The sequence below is a fragment of the Eublepharis macularius genome, chromosome 16, assembly GCF_028583425.1.
Source record: "Eublepharis macularius isolate TG4126 chromosome 16, MPM_Emac_v1.0, whole genome shotgun sequence".
NCBI lineage: Eukaryota > Metazoa > Chordata > Lepidosauria > Squamata > Eublepharidae > Eublepharis > Eublepharis macularius.
In genome coordinates, this window is record NC_072805.1 from 4,769,390 (window position 1) to 4,793,339 (window position 23,950).

Below are 23,950 nucleotides of genomic sequence, written 5' to 3' on the forward strand. Positions count from 1 at the left end.
GAGCTGAGGAAGACATGCAACTCGGAGACTCCATATACTTGTTACAAGGTCCTCAAGTTTGTTGGGGGAACAACACAAGGACTTTGGATGACACGTGTAATGGGAATTTTGTGCCTCTGAGGTGCACACCAGCTCTTTTCTACTAGATCCATGGAGTGGGTTACAACTGTGAAAACTGTGTATATTGGGGGAGAGCTAATGGCCCTCAGCCCTGTGTACTGTAGTTGCAAACAGAAAAGAGCTGGTGCATCTCTGGGAGGCACAAAACTCCCATTACATGTGTGATACAAAGTCCTCGTATTGTTCCCCAACACACATACAAGGATGTTGTAATGTGTAGGTGGAGCTCATCCATCATGGTTACACCAGGCACAGTAGGGAAACTGGAAACAACCTGTTTTCTTTGTAATACATGAATCGGGCCCAGTGCAGTCCTCTGCAGCTTCAGCTGTTCACGAGGTGGGCTAACCTTGGAGTTACCGCATAGTGTATTGTCGAAGGCTTTCACGGCCGGAGAACGATGGTTGTTGTGGGTTTTCCGGGCTGTATTGCCGTGGTCTTGGCATTGTAGTTCCTGACGTTTCGCCAGCAGCTGTGGCTGGCATCTTCAGAGGTGTGGCACCAAAAGACAGAGATCTCTCAGTGTCACAGTGTGGAAAAGATGTTTTTCCACACATCTTTTCCACACTGTGACACTGAGAGATCTCTGTCTTTTGGTGCCACACCTCTGAAGATGCCAGCCACAGCTGCTGGCGAAACATCAGGAACTACAATGCCAAGACCACGGCAATACAGCCCGGAAAACCCACAACAACCATCACTTACCACATAGTATTAAAAAAGGCTCACTTCAAATGGTGCACCTCTCCCTTGTAATAAACACATTTTCCAAACAATTTAGCAGTAGGTAAGACTGGTATTAGCAGTTAACTTCCCAATGTTTCATTTGATGTAACAAACATACTTGTCATTAGGCTAAACAGTGCTCAGACTTAACAGGTGTGACTTTTAACTCCAAAACTTCAATAATATTCATTAGTAACATTCAAATAGTTAAAAAACATTATCTAAACAGCCACCATTTTGCTTCATATTTTCACAGAGCTCTTTTTGTGTTTCATTTGTCTTTCATTTTCATTTGAGTCTAGATACAGAGCAAGGTCCAGGGTTAGTACTCGACTGAACATAAAATCATCTTCCTGAGAAAGGAAATGATCAAAATGAACATAGTACACAGCTTGCCATAACACAACAAAAGCAAAATACTTTAAACTGCTGTTTTACATTTAAAATGAAAGGACAACCACATAATTTAACTACATAGATAAAATGTGTGTGTCTGCGTATGTATGTTTTTATACACACACCCCAGGGCAACTTAAAGCCCACTCAGAGTGGTTTACAAAGTATGTTATTACTAGCAACAAAGCCCGTTGTGAGAAAAAATATCACAGGCTCTAGAAAGGGGAGGGCAGGCAGGCATTGCCTCCTCCATGCCTGATCCTGCCTGGGTGAAGGCAGGGAGCGGGCACTGTCACCAGCTCCCCTCTTGATCCCAGCCGGGTGAAGGTGGGGGGCAGGCATTGCCACGTGCTCCGCTCCTGATCCTGACCAGGTGAAGGGGGGGTGCTGGCATTGCAACCTGCTCTGCATCTGATTCCAGCCAAGCGAAGGGGGGTGGGAATTGCCTCTTGCTTTGTGCCTTCACCCGGCCGAGTGAAGGGGGCAGGGATTGCTGCCATATCTGTGATCCTGATCCCGGCCAGGTGAAGGCGAGGGCGGGCATTGCCACCTGCTGACTTCCTTATCCCAGTTGGGTGAAGGTGGGGGGTGGGAATTGGCCACCTGCTCTGCTCTTGATCCCAGTTGAGTGGTAGGGAGTGGGCATTGCCACCTGTGCAGTGCCTGATCCTGGTTGGGTAAAGGCGGGGGGGGCAGTCACCTGATCCCCTTCTGATCCTGCTCGGATGAAGGCAGAGACTAGGCACTGCCACCTGCTCCGCTCCTGACCAAGTGAAGGGGGCAGGGATTGCCTCCTGCTCCATGCCTTGACCCAGCCGGGTGAAGGGGGGTAGGCATTGCTGCTATCTGTGCTCCTGATCCTGGCTGAGTGAAGGCGGGGGACTGGCATTGCCTCCTGCGCTGCTCCTGACCCTGGCTGGGTGAAGGTGGGTGGGCATTCCCTCCTGCTCCACACCTTCTCCCAGCTGGGTGAAGGGAGGGTGGGCACTGCCCCGTGCCTGATCCCAGTTGGGTGAAGGCGGTGGATGGGCATTGCCTCCTGGTCCGCTCCTGATCCCAGCTGGGTGAAGCGGGGGGCGGGGGGCATTGCCACCTGCTCCGTTCTTGATCCCAGCTGGGAGAAGGCAGGGAGTGAGCACTGCCACCTGCTCCACTCCTGATCCTGGCCAGGTAAAGGCAAGGCGGGCATTGTCACCTGCTTCGCGACTGATCCTGGCCTGGTGAAGGCAGCGGGGGGTAGGTGGGCATTGTCACTGGCTCCACTCTTAATCCTGGCCGGGTGAAGGTGAGAGGGTGGATATTGTCACCTCCTCCGCTCCTGAGCCCATCCAGATGAAGGAGAGTGGACAGGTATTGCCACCTGCTCACCTCCTGATCCCAGCTGGGTGATGGCAGAGAACGGGCATTGCCACTTGCTCCGCTCCTGATCCCGGCTGGGTGAAGGCAAGGCGAGCATTGCCACCTGCTTCGCGACTGATCCCAGCCTGGTGAAGGCGGCGGGGTGTGTGGGGAGTGGGTATTGCCACTGGCTCCACTCTTAATCCTGTCCGGGTGAAGGTGAGAGGGTGGGTATTGTCACCTGCTCCGCGCCTGATCCCATCCAGATGGAGAGTGGACAGGCATTGCCACCTGCTCACCTCCTGATCCCGGCTGGGTGAAGGCAGGGAGCGGGCATTGCCACCTGCACAGTGCCTGATCCCGGCCAGATGAAGGTGGGGATGGGCATTGCCACCTTCTCACTTCTTCATCCTGGCTGGGTGAAGGTGGGAGGTGGGCATTGCCTCCTGCTCCACTCCTGATCCTGGCCAAGTGAAGTCAGGGAGCAGGCACTGCCAGCTGCCCCGTGCCTGATCCCGGTTGGGTGAAGGCGGTGGATGGGCATTGCCACCTGCTCCACTCCTGATCCAGGCTGGTTGAAGTCAGGTAGCGGGCACTGCCAGCTGCCCCGTGCCTGATCCCGGTTGGGTGAAGGCGGGGGATGGGCACTGCCACCTGCTCCACTCCTGATCCTGGCCGGGTGAAGTTAGGGAGCAGGCACTGCCAGCTGCTCCGCTCCTGATCCTGGCCAGGTGAAGGTGGGAGGTGGGCATTGCCTCCTGCTCCATTCCTGATCCAGGCCGGGTTAAGTCAGGTTGTGGGCACTGCCAGCTGCCCCATGCCTGATCCCAGTTGGGTGAAGGCGGGGAATGGGCATTGCCACCTGTTCTGCTCCTGATCCCAGCTGGGTGAAGCCGGGGGTGGGTGGGCGGGCATTGCCACCTGCTCCCCTCTTGATCCCAGCTGGGAGAAGGCAGGGAGTGAGCACTGCCACCTGCTCCACTCCTGATCCTGGCCAGGTGAAGGCAAGGCGGGCATTGTCACCTGCTTCACGACTGATCCCGGCCCGGTGAAGGCAGTGGGGGGGTGGGGGGGCATTGTCACTGGCTCCACTCTTAATCCTGGCCGGGTGAAAGTGAGAGCGTGGGTATTGTCACCTGCTCCGCTCCTGATCCCATCCAAATGAAGAAGAGTGGACAGGCATTGCCACCTGCTCACCTCCTGAACCCGGCTGGGTGAAGGTGCAGGCAGGCGGGCGTTGCCACTTGCTCCATACCTGGTCCTGGCCGAGTGAAGGAGAGGTTGGGCATTGCCACCTTCTCTGCTCCTGATCCTGGCTGGGTGAAGGTGGGGGACAGGCATTGCCATCTGCTCTGCTCCTGATCCCAGCTGGGTGAACACGTGGGGCGGGCATTGCCACCTGCTCTGTGCTTGATCCCAGCCGGGTAAAGCGGGCATTGCCACCTGCTCCACCCTTGATAAGTCACAGAGAAGGCAGGGGGCGGGCATTGTCTCCTGTTCTGCTCCTGATTCCTGCTGGGTGAAGGTGGGGAGCGAGCATTGCCACCTGCTTCACTCCTGATCCCGGCTGGGTGAAGTGGGGAGTGGGCATTGCCACCTGCTCCGCTCCTGATCCCAGCCTGGGTTTCTTGCCAGCAGCGCCCTCTGGTGGTGCACTAATGTAGCAAGTGAGTCATCTAGAACACACTCTTTTATATAGTAAGATCATCCCCAAAACATTCACCCTGTGAGGTGGGTGGGGCTGAGAGAGCTCTGGAAGAGCTGTGATGGACCCAAGGCCACCCAGCTGGCTTCATATGCTGTATGTATGTATGTATGTATGTATGTATGTATGTATGTATGTATGTATGAATGAATTTTAAATTCAGTATGGATGTCAACAACCTAATACCTGTTATACAAAAACTGAAGTCATACCGTTTCTATTCTTTGAAAGAAATGGAGTAGGTGGGTAATATATACCTGAGGACAAACTCCAATTAATGCATCTGCTTTAGAATAAAACTCTTCCTTTAGAGAAATAACTATGATCTGAAATTTTTCATGGGACTGTTGCTTGATGAAGCTTGATACCTGGAAGTGGGGAAAGCACACAGTTTGAAGTGTTAAACAAGAATATATTGCCTGGAAATATATTTAACAGAATTGGTAAAAACATGTATCACTGGCAAGATAGGAAATTACATTAATGCTGCTTCATGAATTTAAGAGTATTTATATGAAACAAAATCACCTGATTGTTGGAGGAGTAGCAGGGAAAATACCAGAACACCTTCTTGGCACCCCACACTCTCAAGCCCAGCATCCACCAGGCCCACTGGGGCCTGTAAAAAAAACACACTCCGGAGTGGATCAAAAGCAGCTGTATGTTTAAGAGTCAGGCAGCCAGTGACAGCTAACCATTTAACGCCCAGCCATCTGACTAGCAGCTGCCAGGCAGCAGGGAAGGGCAAGGGCAGGGGAGAAACTGCTCAGAAGGCACTACTGGTGTCTCACATGCTTGGCCACACCCCCACGGGGCTTCTCAGCAGATGGAATTCACTGGGCATGCCCCAGGCCTGGCAAGGGCCTTTAAAGGTCTGGAGGGAGGAGGCCACTGGCTCCCAGCTCAGAAGGGCTTAGAGGAGAGGTGGTGGAAGAGGAGAGTGCTCAACCCCCACCCTTCCCTGTCTTAGGCCAAGGAAAGATACTTCAACCAAACTCACTCTAGTGCATGACTGCTGTGGCCTGGGACAGACATTAGGCTAACCTGTAATTTCCAGGTTCCTTTCTAGCCCCCCTTTAAAAATTGGTATGACATTTCCTGTTCTCCTGGTACAGTGGCTGCTTTTAGTGATAAATATATATATATAAAGACAAATGTCTTGACTGACTCATCAATACCCAGCCCAAACTTGTGGACCTAGAAACGTGAAATTTGGGGAGAACATTCCTTTTGTTATGTAGAGGCTCACTAAGAAGGGATTTTAAGAAATTCGCTCCCTAAGGGGGTAAAAAGGGATAAAATGTGTTTCCCCATAGGGATACAGCTTCCCTGTGTGGCTGGCAGGCTGCCTCCTGCTTCCCCCCACTCCCGACTGCCAGCTAGGCCAGTCTTCCCTGATTGGGCTGGCTTTTCAAGGTCATTTGCATATGCGACCTGATTGGGGCTCAGCCCAACATTGTCAGAGATGCTTTGTTAGAACCATACTTTTTCCTTAGCTTTAAAACTTTACCTTCATCTGTAAAAATAAAATCCAGATCTTATTATTTCTCTTTAAGAGAAAACAGAGCTAGGGCAGCTTACCTTGCTGATGTTCGTGTTATCTAGAGCTGCATCCACTTCATCCAAAACGAAAAAGGGGGCAGGTCTAAAGCTACGAAACCAAGTAAAGACACTTAAGAAATGACATTAAAGTAAGTTGTTCCTTTATAATTTGCTTTAAAAAGAGCATGCCCTTTGCCTGTTTTCCATTTCATTAGGTCCTAAAATAGACCTAATAAAGTGAATTACTGCTGCTTTTTTACACATATTAATCTTTCATTTTGGTTTTAATTTAATTTTAGCACCTTCCCTATGAGAAGCAATGGCAAGGTCAGAGTTATCACCAGCTCCAGAGTGGGTGGAGCCAGTGTGGCAAGTTTCCCCCCTATTTCTTGAATGTTCCAAATGATACTGTGCACAGTCTTGTGATCCCATCAGTGGGATGCACATAGACCCGGAGGAAGAAGCTGATGATACCTTGCATATTGTTTTCCAGGAGGAGGAAGATTCTTGTGTTTACAGTGTTTATCACTGTGCCAGTTTGGAGTAGTGATTAAGAACGTGGGACTCTAATCTGGAGAACCGGGTGTGATTCCTCACTCCTCCACTTAAAGCCAGCTGGGTGACCTTGGCTCAGTCACAACTTCTAGCTCTCTCAGCCCCACCCACCTCACAGGGTGTTTTGTTGTGGGTATAACAACAACATACATTGTAAACTGCTCTGAGTAGTTGTTAAGCCATCCTGAAGGGTGGTATATAAATCAAATGTTGTTGTTATTATATGTTGTTGTTGTTGTTATTATATGTATGACTGACTGGAGAGGGGAGGGGGGGAGACAGACCCGTTCTTGTGCTGGTTTGCCAAGAACCTGATCCTCCAAATCTCTCTCTTCTGAGACCTTCTTGAAGTGGCTCACAAATGTAAAAACAATACTATTAAACTGTAAAAATGTAAGAATTATCAATAATAAGCCATAAAACAAGGCAGGGGCATTTAAAAAACATTCAATAGTTACATTTATATTAATAAATCAGTCATAAGGGTAGATCTAGGGCTAATGAACAATAAGGCTAGTGCCAAGTAGACCTTGACGGCATTCCAAAGATGAGATGCTATCACTGAAAAGCACCCACCTCACTTCTTCAAGTTGGAGCACAAGAGATCAGGGATCAGGAAAAAGAACTTAACTGTGGGCTACACAGTACAGGAGGAGTTAGTCCTTCAAGCATCTGACCCCAAGCCATTTAGGGCCTCAAGAACAAACATTTTGAATTGTGCCTGAAACAGATGGTCAGCCAGCGCAGATCTTTTAGCACAGGGTTGCTACAATCCTGGTATTATTTCTGTTATTTATCCAGCTCCTGACACCATGTGACCACTTTTGATTTAGCTGAAGTCCTGGAAAGTATTCCAAGGCAGTCCTACATAATACGGATTACAGAAACCTAACCTAAATGTTAGCAAAGAATGGGTCACTGTGGCCAAATTACAACTGTCAAAGAATGGCCAAAGCTGGACTGATAAATGGTATTGCATGCCGTGGCAGCGACTTGAGCCTCCAATGCAGGCCAGGATCCAGAAGCACCCCCAAATTCTGAACCTGCATCTTCAAAAGGAGTGCAGCCCCTGCCAGACCAGGCCACCTCCTCACTCTCTCCCTTTCCTGAGAGGGGGTTCTGCAACACAAGCACATATGCATGACCAATGGGGGCATAAGTGGCAGGGGTGGGCAATGGCCAGGCAAGGGGTAACTGGCATGAGGAAGGGTCTCTGTGCCACCAGCATTTGTGCAGATCACAGAAGGAGCAATAGGTGGGACTAGGCTGATTGTCGGGGAGAGAGATAAGACCAGGGACAGTTTTTGTGGGGGTAGTTCTACAGACCTGCTTGTGCTAACTGAGTATTACTCGCCACCTTGCTGCTCCACTCCATGTGAATACAAAGAACTGCAGGAGGCACGGCACTCTTGCTCTCTCTGCATCCACACTAGGAGCAAATCTTCCAAAAAGCAGCAAAAAAGTTCAGGACTCAGCAGGCAGAATTCCACAACTAAGCAGCAGGTTCTGACCACTGAACTGCAGGGTATGAGCAGGGCAGGAAGCAGCAGAGCCAGGAAGAGCTGAGAGACGTCCTTTACGCGAGTTCACCAAACACCAGCCTCTTGGTCAAAGGGGGAGGAGTGTGTGTGTGTGTGTTACATACTCCTGTGCTCGAAATGCAGAAGATACACCTTGATGACTGGCTCCTGCAGAAATATTTATCTGCAGGCCCCAACAGATGTGATGGAGACCATGAATTTCCAGAAGTCTGGAAAAGGGAAGTTACATGCATTGCCCAAGCTCCAGGGCCACACAGCAAGGGAAGAATTTAACTCTACTTGGTTTTATTAAATAAAACTAAACACCTTTCTCTTCTGCTAATTTTAAATGTATAAAGATAGGATTTTAAAGGACAAACCCCCCCCCCCCAAATGCTAAAAATAGTGCAAGGAGCGTAGTTTTATCTTCATCCTGTTTGTTTCGGCCCTGCATGATTAGGGGCACTAATCATTCACAGAAAGCGGAGGGTGTAATTTTATATGCGCATGTATGGAGTAAGAGAAGAGAAACAAAAGCAACATTAGGAGATAATATGAATCCCATATAACTGCATTCATTTTCATACACTTTCAAAAGTATTTGAGGACACCATTCGCAAAATAATATAGGCACTGCTGTATTACCTGTGCATTGCAAAGAGAAGAGCCAACGCTGCTATAGATTTTTCACCTCCTGACAGGTTGTCCATTGGCATAAATCGTTTTCCTGGAGCTACACAATTATAGCTAATGCCTTCCAAGTAAGGTTCCTCAGGATTCTCTGGACTAAGAAATGCCTAAAGCATAAGAAATGGAATATTTAAATGTTATAATCCTGTGTGTGAGTGAACTGGATTAGAACATTTTCAGTCACAGAATTAGTGTTTTACTCTGGAAATAACAAACTTGGAAGAGACAGTGTTGCTCTTATAGTCAGACAAAAGTAGCACAAGCAATCAGGAGCCATGACAAGTCTGACGAAATAATATCAATCGGACTTCATGGAAAGCCTATCAACTTAACCATAATTCAAGTTTATGCTTCAATTACTCTTACCAATTGATGCCAAGATATTCTCTATGACTATCCATGGATGTGAAAATTGGACAATGAAGAAAGCAAATAGGAAGAAAACTGATTCATTTGAAATGAGGTGCTGGGGGATTGCTTTATAGATACTACTGACAGCCAAAAAGACAAATAAGTGGGTTCAAATCAAGCCAAAATTCTTTCTAGAAGCTAAAATGATGAAACTGAGGCTATTTTACTTTAGTCACATCATGAGAAGACAAAATTCACTGGAAAAGACAATAATGCTAGGAAAAGTTGAAGGCAGTAGGTAAAGAGGAAGGCCCAACATGAGATGAACTGACTCAATAAAGGAAGCCACGGCCTTCAGTTTGGAAGACCTGAGCAAGATTGTCAATGATAGGACATTTTGGAAGTTGTTAATAGGGCTGGTCGCTTCAGGTTTCGCTTAGGGTAAAGTTACCCGAAGCAACCCGCTTCGTGTAGCTTTGGAATTTCCCGAAGTGGAGCCAGCAAGATGGCCCTGCTTCGGAAATACTGAAGCTAAGCAACCCGAAGCGATTCGTGTCGCTTTGGAGCGGCCGCGTAAGCAGCTGTGCGAGCGCCCGTTTTTTTTTTTTAAAGCATGGGAAGCTTTTGCTTGCTGCTGCTGATCTCCATTGCTGGCTGCTTGCAATTGCCCAGCGGCAAAGGGCACCCTGCAATTTGGCTCCCCCGCCCCGTTTAAAAAAGAATTTAAAAAAATAAATCATAACTATCACTTACTCCAAGAGAACATATTTATTCTGAAAAATAAAAATAACATGCCCAAGAGCTGTTGATTGCCACTGGAGGGGGAACATAGGATAGGTAGGGACTGGTTAGGCTAGGATGACTCTGCTGGTTTTTTTGAGGGGGGGGGGTTGTTTAAAGTTGTTTAAAATGTTAAAAAACTTAAAACGTTCATGTTGAAGGGGTGGAAGTGGGTTTGGAGTTGGGGCTGGTTGGGCTTAAGAGGGAGGGTGCCAGCTAATGATGAAGGTTACGTGACTGTGTCTCACAGATGTTTTCTGTTTCAGTCTGAAGCTGCCAGGGGGTGGGGGGCACTCTGCAGCTGTGTGGTCCACATATGCCATTGTGTTGGACTTGTATCTAGGTACTGTTCTGCACTGTGGTGTTTCCCCCACTGGCTGAACTGTAATCCTAGCTGCAGGAAATGACAATGGTTCAGCTGGACAGTTGCAAGACTGTCCCCCAGGTCACTTTGGGTTGGGACGGAGAAATGAATATTTGTTTGTCCTCATGCTGTTTAAAAGCCAAGAAATAAAGTTTTTTTCAAGCAATTGTATGTGTGTATGTTTCAGATTCTCTGGTGTGTAGTGAGTTGTGTTCCTTTGGGGTGGGGTGGGGGGGCCGCGGCAGCTGCGATGCCCATTGTGTTGTGTTCATGCTGGGTAACTTGAATCCCAACAGGAAATAAAGATTTTTTGCATGTAACTGTGTTTTTCAGATTCTGTGGTGTGTAATGAGTTGTGTTCCTTTGGGGTGGGGGGGAATGGTGTGCTGGGTCACACTACTGTGCCTTTTTTTCTGTAACTGAGGTTGAAAAATAAAGATTTTAAACTTTATTCAGTGTGTGTTTGTGGTTTTATTCCTTGGTGTTAGGTTAGTTCCCATCATAGGGAACAATGGAGCAGGCTGGCCTGCACTCTCTGTAGGTGGTGGGGGAATTTTGGGGAGGGTGTCTGTGGTTCAGGTGTGCTTTCACAGGGACAAGCTGGCACTCAGGAGTGTGCCCTCCATTATGGCACCCCTGGGATGTGCATAATTGCCCTGGGAAAGAGAGTTTAAAAGTTCCCATCATAGGGAACAATGGGAGATGGCTGGCCAGCCTGCTCTTGGGGTAGGGGCAAGTGTAGGAATGTTGGGGAGGGTGTCTTTGGGGCTCTGTGTGGGGCTGTTGGGGGGTTAGGGTTAGCCCCCCCCAAATGGCCCCCCAAAGTGGGAGCAGGTTGAGCCTTGGTGGGGGGTGGGAGGACAGGTGGGAGGAGGTCCCCTGAGGGTTGGGGGCATTTTGCATGCAAAATGCCACTCCTAGCCACACAAGCCTCTTCATTTCCCCCACCAGAGGATCTAATGGAAAAAAGGAGGGGGGCTAAGGGCAGCTTCTTTGGGAGGCCATAAAATGGCCCTCCAAAGTGGGAGCAGCTTGAGCCTTGGTGAGGGGTGGGAGGAGGTCCCCTGAGGGTTGGGGGCATTTTGCATGCAAAATGCAACCCCTAGCCACACAAGCCTCTTCATTTTCCCCCATAGAAAATAATGGAGAAGGCGAGGATAGGGGCACCTTCTTTGGGGGGGCCATAAAATGGCCCCTCAAAGTGGGAGCAGGTTGAGACTTGGTGGGAGGTGGGAGGAAAGGTAGGAGAAGGGCCCCTGAAAGTTGGGTGCATTTTGCTTGCAAAATGCCACCCCTAGCAACCTAGAAAGGTTGCCTGTTTTTCCCATAGGGAATAATGGCGAATGGAGGAGGATGGGGGTACCAAAGTCCCAACTTTCCGAAACATGGGGGGTTGTTAGAGAAGAGGTAGGAGAAGGTCTCCACCAAGTTTGGTCTGCCTCGGAAAGAAACTGCCCCCCCCCGCCAGGGCACCCGAAAGCCAGAAGTGAAATTGACACCCGAATCTTTCCGAGGCAAACCCGAAGCTTTACAAAGCTGTATTTCCGAAGTGGCAAATACACTTTACCCAAAGCTGTTTCCCGGTTCGGGTAAACCTGAAGCAGGAAACCCGAAGCGACCAGGGCTTGCACAGCCCTAGTTGTTAATTCATAGAGTTGCCTTTCAGTTGGAAGTAACTTGATGGTACATAACACCAGGGCTTATTTCGAGGGGGAATGCACAGGAACCAGCAGTTCCCCAAAGTGGTCACATGACAGGTGGCCTCACCCACCTGACTCGGCTATTTTGGGCCTGTTTCAGCCTGGATTGGGGCCAAAACGGCCCGGATCAGGCCTCTGATGGGTGGTGGATCACTCAACAGTGGCCTGATCCTGACTATTTTGGGCCCCTTTTTGGCCATTTTGGGCCCAATTTCAGCCCTGAACGGCCAGGATTGGGTCCAAAACAGCCAGGATAGGTGATGGCAATGGGTGTGGTGTATGTGAATGAGTTATGCTAATGAGTTCCTCCCGCTCTTTTTCTACAAAATGACCCCTGCATAACACACATACACACCCACAAGCACACAGCACATATGCTGTTTTATTCAGTTGGGACCAGATGGTGAAGTACTGCGAAGAACAATTATTTGCACAATAGTGTCAGGAAGGGTGATCTGTACAGAAGCAATGGTAGAAAGAAAGAGAGTTTAATATGTAGTAACAGTCACAGTGGGGACTGGGAAACCTTAAAAGGTGAACCTGTCAATTGCCAAGTGCTGAAAACAAAGGTTAAACTAGTAAATCTCAAAAAAAATTACTTACACACATTGTATGCTGGGGTATATTTATACCCCAAGCCAAATTCCAATGTACTGGGGGTTGAAAAGATCTCACAAAAATGCAGTGGCAGACATCAATGGGTCAGATTCAGACTAAAGTGGCAACTTCCATAGATTCATCCTTCTCACTGCAAATCCCCCTCACGTCATTCCTCAGGGTCCCCCCCCCAGGAGCAACATTTCATGGAGAACAGTGAGCTGCAGGAGTGGGGGGTTGGGGGAGGTCAAAAGTTCCATTTGCTGATTGAAAGTTTAGTCTGGATGTAACCCACTGCATTTCACAGCACCTAAAACCCAGAGCCTGAAAGTATTTATTTTTATTTATTTATTTAATTTTTAACCCGCCCTCCCCACAAGCGGGCTCAGGGCGAAGTACAACATTGATTAAAATACAGCTTAAAATCAATTATAAAAACAGATAAAATACTGTGCCCCTTTCGGAGCAACCAGCAGGAGTGGACTCTCCATACCCTATGTAGAGGGAGACCGGTGGAAGGCTTGGCAATGATGGGCTAAAATTAGCCTCCACCATATGCCTGGCGGAACATCTCTGTCTTACAGGCCCGCCTAAATGATACAAGATCCTGGCGGGCCCGAGTGTCCTCAGACAGAGAGTTCCACCAGGTTGGGGCCAAGACCAAAAAGGCCCTGGCCCTCGTAGAAGCCAGCCGAGCCTCCCTAGGGCCAGGAACCACCAGTAGATGTTTTCCGGTTGAATGAAGTACTCTCTGGGGCACATACAGGGAGAGACGGTCCCTTAGGTATACTGGTCCCAGTTCTTTTAGGGCTTTATAGGTCAAAATCAACACCTTGAACCAGATCCGGAATTCTACTGGGAGCCAGTGAAGCTGCTGCAAGATAGGTGTAATGTGTGTCCTACATGAAGCTCCAGTTAGGACAATTCACATTAGTCAGAATGTTTCTTCTAATCACAGTAACTTCACACCTCCCCTTTAGCATATTGTATACTGACGTTTCTTTCAAATCAGCATAACTACCATTTCCTCAGGCCCAGCAACCTCAACTTTCCCGGTGAGGAAGCAAGAGTTAGACAAGGAATCAGTAAATTTAGAATCGTCTTTTTGTTTCTAATCCTGGATTTGGTTTAACATGACTGAACAACTGCATTTCTGAACTGCTAACTGTTGAATCCTGGACAACTAAAAATAGACAAGACTGTTGATATTTGTAAGTATCTGGAAAACTACAAACCTGAGCACCGTTGTTTCTGCAGAATTTCTTGTAGATTTGATCAATAGCTACAGACACGTGCTCAAAACACTGACTGAATTGGTCATATCTTCTTTTTTTCACTTGTTCAAATGCTTGCCGACACAACTTGGCTTCCTTCCTGCAGGCCTCAAATGCTACCAAAAGATAATGGAGCTTTAACAGAATGCAGTAACTGTAAAATTGGGAATGAAGTCTGTAACTTCCCCACCGTAGCATGGTAAGCAATTGCAAATAAAATAAAATAAAATTATAGCCCTTGCAAATGAAATGAGATTAAAATGTTGTAACATGTGATGTATACAAGACAAGATTCTGTTCTGAAACTTCACCTATCCAATGTCTGTTTGGGAAACTGAATATCACAGCACTTTGAGGGAGGGAAGGGAGGAAAGAAAGAAAGAAAGAAAGAAAGAAAGAAAGAAAGAAAGAAAGAAAGAAAAAGAAAGAAAGAAAAAGAAAGAAAGAAAGAAAGAAAGAAAGAAAGAAAGAAAGAAAGAAAAGGAGGCAAAAACAGTTTCTAGACTACAAGGTGAATATAATGTTATCATGTGTGTTTGCATCTTCCAAAACAAGTTAACACAGACAAATATCCGCCCATTGAAAGGAACACTGGAGTTTCTACGAATGTGGGGGGAAAAACATGAGGGGGGGGGGGGCTGGGGAGATTGCCTATACTTCACTCCCTATAATACCTACTAATCAGAAAGACTCGTTATTACCGTCTGCCGATTCTTGGAATCTATCAGTAGCAACCTGTAATCTCTCCAAGGCTCTCATGTTTGGTGCTGCTGTTTTTAGTAAAACGTTTTCTTTAGATGTTACTTCCTGCTGAAGTTGTGCTAGGTGGCTCTCAGCCTCTTTGTCAGACTGCAAGTCCTAGTTTAAAAAAAACAACACTGTAGACACTCTCCTGGAAATGAAGACCACCTCTGGATTTTTAACATGAAGACTGTTGTGGATGAGAACTGTTGGCCTTAAGAAAAGAGTCATTTAGAGAAGGAAACTCATATTTATGGACATATCACTGTAAAAGCCCACTTTCTGTTCAGCTTCGTTGGCAGCACAACTACCATCCCTGGGATATATTTGATCCCCTGAGCTGGGTTGTTCCAGTCTCCTGTAACTCCCCGGTCAGCTCAGAGACTCTGGCCCATTCCGCATGGCACACTTTAAGCTGGTGATGCTGAGCATTCATGCCGATCGGTGCTGAAACTCTTTGGGGTCCCATCATTTTGCACTGCACAACCTCAAGGTGGTTTGGTGTCTGCTGACGAGTTGAGATGTGTCTATTTGGAGCTGCATTTTGTGGGGGCTGGAGCTGACATTTTTTTTAAAAAAAATTCCCCATGCCTTTTAACATTGCAATTTTGAAACCCATCCCCCCTCTGTATTTGCTGATTGGGCTGTCTCGTGCCCACTGAAGAGACAACTGGTGGTGGAGTTCTGAGGGGAAACATGTACTTTTCCTACTTGTTCTACTCCTTTTTTTTAAGCCAAACCAGGAAAGGGATAAAATACTGCTGCTTCATTCTCTTCCTGCCTGGCTGGCAAATGCTTGTTTTTCTCTCTTTGGCATTAGGAAAAGCCTGAAACAGCTGGGAGGGAGGGAAAAACAGCCATTTAATTCTCCTGGCTTTTAAAGCCAGGAGGAATCAGTAGTAATGTTTCAATGTGTTCCTGGCATTAAAAAAAGTAAGAAATAAATCATCATCAAATTGAGGTAGTTGTGGGTGAGGAGAAACTGGCAGAGCTTGGTAGCAAGGTCAGCTGTGGTGTTGTTAGAGATGGTCTTCCTAATGGCTTGTATTCCATCTTTTTGGGAGATGTTGTTGTAGAGAGATTCAACATCCATGAAGGCCAAAATAGCATTATCTGGAAGACTGTCAATAGACTGTCACGTTCTATCTCCCCTAGATGTTGTTGCCTCATTTATAACAGTCAGGAAGAGCCTGACTTCACTGTCAGGAGGAGAAGATGGACAGGTTTTAATATCCCCAGGAACTGAGGTTTCCCTTCATCAGTGGAAGCCTCAGGCGCAAGACATGAATGAATCCAAAATGGCATCTCTCTGATTCATCCGGCTGGTTCCTAACATGGTGGAAAAGAAGGCCAGGGATGGCAGCCTTTTTAACTTCCTTCACCTACTGCATTCCCACAAGTGAACCATGAAGAGGTCCAAGAGAATCTCACCAAAAGGGTAAGTCAGAAACAACACAGCAAATTTTAATGTACGTAAGTGAAAAACTGATGTACGTTGGATCAAAAAATCCTAACTGTAAATATATGCTGATGGGGTTTGAACTGGCAGACAGAGAGAATGAGATTTTGTGGTTGTACTCAGTGTGTGAAAGCAGTAAAAAAAAAAAAGCATTTTCCATGCTAGGGTGTGTTGGGCAGAGAATAAACCAGTCACCATTGTAATTCCCCTATACAGATCTATGGTGTAACTTTATTTGGAATGGTGTGTACAGTTCTGATCACTGTATCTCAGAAAGAATTCTAGGCATCCTCTAAATTCTCACCTCTTCCCCCTTTCGTCTTCCATCCCATCCCAACTTTTCTGCCTTGTCATTGGGAAGCAATGAGGGAGCAAGGAGGAAATGACCGAGGGGAGGGAAAACACTTGTAATGTCCATCTCTCCCCTTTCTTTCTCCTCCCTTCCCTGCCCACAGTGAATTCTAGGAATTTTAATTCCTAGATCACCTGAAAATTAATGATAGGTGTTCTGGGAGCTATAGGAGGGGGGGAAAAACACTACCAGACACCAAGTGAATCTTCCCTCCTCTTGCCTGCCTCATCTCACCACCTTAAGAGCTTCAGATATTCTTACTTGGGGTATAGGAGAAGAGAGCAGGGATGTAAATTTCATGTAATTTAAAAAACTGTTCCGTTTAAACATTAACAAGCTTACAACCTATCAAGCCCACATACATACTCTTTCATATTATCAGCTCTGCTACTAATTTTTGTTAATAAAAATCAGCATCTTAACATGCTGTGTGTCAATCCTGTATACAGATTATTAAAGCCTAGCATCAGAAAATGCACATTCTGCAGACACAGATGATTCTGGAATGCACAGGACAACCTCTGACAGTTTTCCAAGCCCTGGAAAATGTTTAAACATTGACAGCAAGGTATAAACAGTAAATGAATTATTGAACCATTTGAATGGTTAAAGTTCGCATCCTTAGAGGGGAGGGGTAATTTTTTGGCTATCCAAACAACAGAAGAATCTGGCAGTTGTAAGGCTTTCCTCACTTTAAAGCTAGGCTTTGCAAGGTGCTGGAGTCCATACTCCAAGCTAAAGGGAACAGGAAGCCATCCGCTCTGTTAGAAAGCTGGGATCTTAGCAGATTTTCTTACCTTCAGCTCTTCTGCAAGACTCGTATAATCTATCTGCATTGCCTGCTCTCTTTCAAAGATATCAGCTGTCACTTCGGTACTTTCAGTACCAGTTCCCAGCTGTAAGGAACAGCACAAGAATATAACCACCCAAGTTACATTTGGTAAATGAAACTCAAGAACATAGATTTGAATGTGTTTACTTCACTAAACACATTCTTACTTTATTACACATATTGTTTATGAGAAAGAACCCTCAAGAGCTAATATTAAACGGAACACCCTGAATGCTGAACTTTCTAAGCTCCCAGAGTACTCAGAGCTGAGCTATAGAGTTCAAGTCAGCAGGGCGGGGTGACTGCTTCACTGCTGCTTCACGGAACAGAAATGTAAAGCCAAGCAACATTTTCCTTTTCTCTGAGATGTCCAATGTCATATGGGATGCACTAAAATTGTGCTTGCCACAGAGTGGGTCACATAATGAGCAGCTCACAGGCTATGTGGGCTCTACTGTCCGTCAAAGCTACTGTGGCCAAGGAGAAATTGTCTTGAAAGTGTACAGCTATCCACCTACCTGCCCCAAAGCGGCTCTATATCAAGTCTGATTATTCATCTCTCTAGTTTAATAACTCCTGGCTGGTAGCAGGATGGCCATTTATTCAGGAGAGAAGACAGCTGCCATCCCTCTTCACAGTACTTACACCTCCAAGGCCTAGCTCTTGATATGGGTCTTTGGCTCTAGAATCATAGATCTTTATCTCTAGCCCTCCTCTGCCCCTTTTGTCTTCAATGCGCCTGCACTGCCATGAAGGTGCTGCTGGCAGAAAAGCAGGTGCAGTTCTTATACTACTGGTTTAAAAAAATGGAGATCAAAAAGGTGGGAAAAGCAAAGAGGACTAAAGGAGCTTGTGGTGACTGGGATCATTGCCCCTCCCTAAAATCCCCTCTCCTCTGTAATTAAATTGAAATAGTTTGTTGGTCTTGTCATAACCTCAGGGATGTTGCCAGGCGGCAGAAAGGCTCACTGGAGAGACCCATCTCACCCAGGGGAAAAAAAAGGGACAGGGGCTCCCTGGCAGCCCTGATTCTACTTAACAACCCAGCCACCAGCAGGGTGACTTGCGAGAGGTTTCCCTCATGCCTCTCGAGTGACATGATCAGGTGAGGGGGGAAATCATTTTCTAGAATTAAGCCAACAGGATGACTGGGTAGCAGGCTTTCAAAGAAGAGAGTCCAGCTGTTATTCTTCATCTTGTTTTCTGCTATTCAGTTCTGTTAATTCCTGGGCTATTCCGATCATAGCTGGGAAACGGGGGAGTGTACTTGATCCCCGTATCTCAAGGAATTCCACGATGTGTCGAGTTAGCTGATGTGGTTATGCTTTTATTCATTTTTTATTTCGTTGTGTACTCTGCATAAGTCCTTTTGACTCCTCAGTTATCTCTGTGTTTATCCTCTTCCCATCCTTTCTAAATTTTATATTCAATTAAATTTAACTTGTTTTCACTTGGAATGAGTTTCTGCTACTTTTTACTGAACACTCAGCACATGCCCTAGAAACTTTTCAGCATAGCTACCTCAGGGAAGGAACTGCTACCTCAGCAAGGATTTTCTGTCTCAAGTCTGTTTTCTTCACTTGAGCACGTGAACTGCTGTCCATGGTCCTGAATGAGCAAAAAGGTGGCGCTCTGAACACCTTTTATCCCAAACGTCCTCTAGCTGGTGCCAGTGAGAAAAACAGTGTTGCACTTACTTGTAACTGTTGTTCATCAAGGTCTTCTGTGCAGGCACACATGGGACTGCGCTTGCACAGGCCTGCCGAATTCAGATTTTTTTTAGTTCAAAACCACCAGGGGGCACCCTCGCCTTTCAGTGCGCAAGTGCAGCTGTTTTACCGCCTAAATGGTACCCTAAGAGGCAGGGTGCCCCCGTTCACCCTCAGTCCTCTTTCGCTGCCATACTCACCAAAAGATAAGGAGCATTAGCGGGGAAGGAGGGGGGGGGTATGTGTGCCTGCACGGAAGACCTCAATGAACAACAGTTACAGGTAAGTGCAACCCTGTTTTTCATTGTTGGTCTTCCAGGGCAGTCCCACATGGGAGATTAACAAGCTTAATTACCTAGGTGGTAGCACGTGAAGATGCATCATAAGAAGATGGACTGCAGAAGTGAAGGGCTTTTTCTGCTTTTTCCAAAAAGACAGGTAAGACTATTTCCTGTGACAAATGGGACTTTGACACTATCTTAGGTAGGAAATCAACCTGGGTCCTTACGACCACCTTCTCAGAATGAATCTTTAAGTAGGGGGATTCACTGCATAAAGCTGCCAGTTTCCCAACCCTCCGAGCAGAAGTGACTGCAACCAGAAAGGCTACTTTCACAGATAGAAACCTCAGACGGCATGTGGCTATGGGCTCAAACGTCTTAGACATGAGCTTAGTTAATACAAGTGGTAAAGACCACTGTGGAACAATGGTGATAGTCGGAGGAAACAGGTTATTCAAGCCCTTCAAAAACAATTTGGATGTATAATGCGAAAAAACTGTTTTCCTATCTACAGCGGGATGAAAAGCAGATATTGCTGCCAAATAAACTTCAATGGATGAATTGGGATCCAAGAGGAATTCCAATATTTCCGGAAGGGAGCATTCCAATGGATCCAGTACCAGCACCAGGTACAGAACTTCTCCTATTTAATACTATATGACTGACAGGTCGATAAACGCCTAGCATTCTGTATGACATGAGTCATGCCTTCCAAAAAAGACCTCATTGGCAGTCAGGCAGTCAGTTTGAGTCTGTCTATTCTGTGATGAATGACCACAACAGCAGGCCTGGGCACTGGGGAAGATGGTAAATCTGTGATTACAACAACAGCAATCTGTGGAACCAAGGTTGCCTTGGCCAGTAGGGGGCTATCAGGATAGCTGAAGGCTTGTCCGCCTGTATTTTGCTGACCACTCTCATCAATAGAGGGAAGGGTGGAAATATGTAGTAAAAATGGGTTGACCATTGGAGTTGAAATGCGTCTCCGAGTGACCCTTGGACTATACCACTGCGCGAGCAAAAGCGATCTACTTTGTGATTTTCTTATGAGGCAAACAAATCTATGTCAGGGGTACACCAATTACTGAAAATGGGGTCTAAGTAAATGTCCTGTAACGACCCTTCGTGGTTGTCTCCCTCTAGTCTGCTTAGATGATCCGCTAGGGTGTTGTCCACACCCTGGATATGAACTGCTTGAAGCCACACAGAATTCTCTGTGGCCCAAGTCCAGATTTGTATGGCTTCTCTGCAGAGGGACTCTGATGCTGTGCCCCCCTGCTTGTTCAGGTAGAACATAGTAGTCTTATTGTCCGTGAGAATGAGGACGGTCTTGGTTCTTACTGCATCTGCAAATGAAGTTAATGCATGTAAGACTGCTCTCATCTCTAACAAATTAATATGAAAGTCTCTTTCAGTAGCATCCCGTAACCCATGTGCATAGGACCCTTTGCCAATGTTGGAAGCATCTATAGGGATAGTAACATTGGGAATGCTGAACTTCCTATCTTGGGAGTCCCTATCAGCCTGAAAGATGGAAATAAACCACAGCTGTAGGGGCTTTTGTGGGCTCCGAACACTTCCCCTGGCCAAGAGGCAAGGCCTTCCCTTTGGTTACCTGAGAAGCCTTTGGTGCTTTGTCATTTATTGCACTACTGCTGAGGTGCTATGATTGCCAGAGGTAAGGACTGCCTCTCTCTGTTTTCTCTTTCTTTGCAATCTTTCTTCTTGTGCTGAATTTCATATTCTTGCTCCTTCTTTCACTTCTCTCTGAAAATGAGGGGTCTCCCCATTTTATCTGGTTCCCTATTCAGGAATATCTTTTTGCACCTTTCTCCTTTATGAAGGTAAGTGATTTATTAAATATGTTTCAGCCTGGCCACCGTGAAGAACGGAAGATTCGCATACACTTACCGTGAAGCTTCCTTTCTCGGTGGTCCGGAAGTGGGGCAGTCCAAACTCCTGGGTAGCTCCTCCTCCTTCTCTTATGCAGGGCCGGCCAACTTTGCGATCCTAAGGGGGAGGGGCTTCCCCAGCTCTTCAGTTCGTATCCAAGCCCGGATCACCCCTCCTGTGTTCATTCTCAACTCCAAACTTTCAGTTCTACAAGTCTAGAACACTAACACAGTAACTTAGAACCAATAAAATACAACTTAGCACAAACCTTTTCCCCCACCTTGTCTTTCTTTTCTGTTTTAGGTACAGATTCCTGTCTAAGATAAACTGGGTGGGTTTTGTGGACTGCCCCACTTCCGGACCACTGAGAAAGGAAGCTTCATGGTAAGTGTATGCAAATCTTCCATTCTCCTGTGGTCCAAAAGTGGGGCAGTCCAAACTCCTGGGATGTATGCATAGCAGTGTACTCTTGGGTGGGTATTTCCTGTTCTTTTATTTTATCATTAATTTACAGTACATGGTGGAGCACCCACCTTCCAAATGGTGCCTCTGCAGATGCCATCTGGTCCACCTTGTAGTGCCTAGTGAAGGTATGTACAGATTTCCATGTTGCAGCTCTACATACCCTCTCTAATGATGGGAAGGCCCTATAGGCTGCTGATGTGGCTGCACCCCTTAGTGAGTGAGCTGTTATTCCGTCAGGGAGCTCCACCTTCCTAGCCTTATATGCCAAAATAATACACTCTCGTATCCATCTACTTAATGTGATTGTTGTCACTTTCCCTCCCAGGGAACACTTCATAAAGGAAACAAACATTCACTCTGTCTTGCGAATGTGTTTGGTTCTGTCTATGTAGTAACTCAGTGCCCTTTTCACATCTAACTTGTGCCATTCCTTCTCCCTATCGTGTTTGGGGTTCACACAGAAGGAAGGCAAAACTATATCCTCCTCCCGGTGAAAGAGTGAGTTCACTTTAGGGACAAAGGTAGGGTCTAACCTAAGCACTACTCTATCGTTATGGAAGATACACAAGTCTCTATTAACTGATAGTGCTCCAATTTTGGACACCCTCTGAGCTGACGCAATTCCGACCAGAAAAATTGTCTTTAAAGTCAGCAGATTCAATGAGCATGTTGCCATAGGCTCAAAGGACTCTCTTGTAAGTGATGTAAGCACCAGGTTGAGGTTCCATGTGGGAAACCTATGCACTTATAGGGGGTTTAACAGCATAGCACCTCTCAGGAATATCTTGACATGAGGATGTTTCGTGAGTGATGTTCCTTTCTTGGATCCTCTAATTGCTGAAATCGATGCTATCTGTCTTTTTAGGGTGCTGGTGCTAAGCCGTTTATCCAGCCCTTCTTGTTGGAATAGCAGAATCCTCTTTACTGATGCTGTAATTGGACTCAGACCTTTCTCTGTACACCACGTGTTAAAGACCTGCCATGTATTACCATAGCTATTGTTTGTTGAATTCCTTCGCGACGCCATCATTGTGGCAATCACCTTCTCGGAATACCCTAGTTCTTGCAGTTGGCCACGCTCAACCTCCAAGCTGCTAATCTTAGGGAACCTGGATCCAGATAAAGTATCTTCCCCTGTGATAACAGGTCCTTCCTGTATGGAATCCTCCATGGCTTTTCCGTTGACAGCCTTCCCAGATCTTGGAACCATGGCCTCCTCGGCCAGAAGGGGGCAACCAATACCACTTCCACCTGTTGTTCCACTACTTTCTGAATTACTCTTTGCAAGATCCGTATTGGTGGAAATGCGTACAGAAGTGTCCTCGGCCAGTCTTTGCTCAGTGGATCTGTGCCCAATGCTTCGCGTTCCCTCAGTCTGGAAAAGAACTTCGGGACCTGAGCATTCTGGGGCTTTGCAAACAGGTCCACCTCTGGCTTTCCAAATCTTTGACATATTTGTTGGAATACCTGAGTATTCAATCTCCACTCGGACTGGTCCACTCTGTTCCGGCTTAGCCAGTCCGCCAGGTCGTTCTGCTGACCAGCTTTTATGGCCTTTATGGACTTCAGATTCAATTCTGCCCAGAGGAAGATTTCCCTTGCCTCTTTGCACAGCGTTTTGAACCTGTTGCCTCTTTGCTTGTTTATATAAGCTTTGGCCGTCATATTGTCTGTATGGACCATGACGTGCTGTCCCTTCAGGCAATCCTGGAGCTTCCAAAGGCCTTTTTTATGGCTCTCAACTCCAACACATTTATACTGAATGTCTTCTCCGTGTCTTTCCAAGACCCTTGTATCATCCTGCCCTCCATGTGTGCTCCCCATCCTGTCAGGCTTGCATCTGTAGTCAGTACAAGTCTCTTTGGTTCTCTCAGCAGTGATCCCTCCAGGAATCTGCTCGACTCTGTCCACCAGTCCAACTCCCCAGACAGGGCATCTGGTAATTCCACTATCGTGTGTCGTTTGTGTGAAACGGCCTTCTGATATGGTCGAAGAAATTGTTGCAAAGGGCGTGTGTGAAACCTCGACTATTGGAGTGTATCCTGACACGACACCAACATTCCTTGCAGCTTCGCCAATTGCATCACTTCCACCTGTCTCTCTCTTTGAACTGACCTTATCGTGTTCACAATCTTCTGCTGTCTCTCCAGGGACACGAAGGCTTTGTCTTTGATCGTGTCAACAATCACTCCCAGATGGGCTATCTGTTGTGCTGGCTCGAGTGAGCTCTTTTGCTTGTTGATGACAAAACCGTGCCTTTCCAGACATTCCGTAGTCACCCTCACTGCCTCCCAAGCTGACACCAGGGATGGGGCCTTGATGAGGATGTTGTCCAGATCCGGGGACAGGGCTATTCCTTGTGTTCTGAGAAAGGCAGTAAGTGTTACCAACACTTTGGTGAACACTCTCGGAGCAGACTTCAGACCAAATGGCAGGGCTTTGTACTGATAGTGTTTCCCATCGTAAGCAAAGCGGAGATATTTTCGGTGTGTTACTCGAATAGGGATGTGCAGATAGGCCTCTGACAGATCTATGGAGGCCAGAAAGTCCCCTTTCTGTA

The 23,950-nt window shown here is 46.8% G+C and overlaps 1 protein-coding gene across 2 annotated transcripts in view; it reads right to left on the minus strand.

Moving 5' to 3' along the window:
* Positions 1 to 1,004: 1,004 nt before the first annotated feature.
* Positions 1,005 to 23,950, minus strand: part of SMC1B (structural maintenance of chromosomes 1B) — an 84,617-nt gene continuing 61,671 nt past the window's right edge. The window contains exons 19-25 of one of the 2 annotated variants that reach the window (XM_055000436.1): positions 17,008 to 17,106; positions 14,360 to 14,516; positions 13,620 to 13,774; positions 8,548 to 8,699; positions 5,867 to 5,936; positions 4,543 to 4,653; positions 1,005 to 1,199 (exon numbers count right to left, since the gene is read on the minus strand). In XM_055000436.1, the coding sequence (XP_054856411.1) occupies positions 1,089 to 1,199; positions 4,543 to 4,653; positions 5,867 to 5,936; positions 8,548 to 8,699; positions 13,620 to 13,774; positions 14,360 to 14,516; positions 17,008 to 17,106 (855 nt within the window). In that variant the 3' untranslated portion in view covers positions 1,005 to 1,088. The remainder of the gene's footprint in view (positions 1,200 to 4,542; positions 4,654 to 5,866; positions 5,937 to 8,547; positions 8,700 to 13,619; positions 13,775 to 14,359; positions 14,517 to 17,007; positions 17,107 to 23,950) is intronic. The other variant, XM_055000437.1, reaches the window with a different exon arrangement.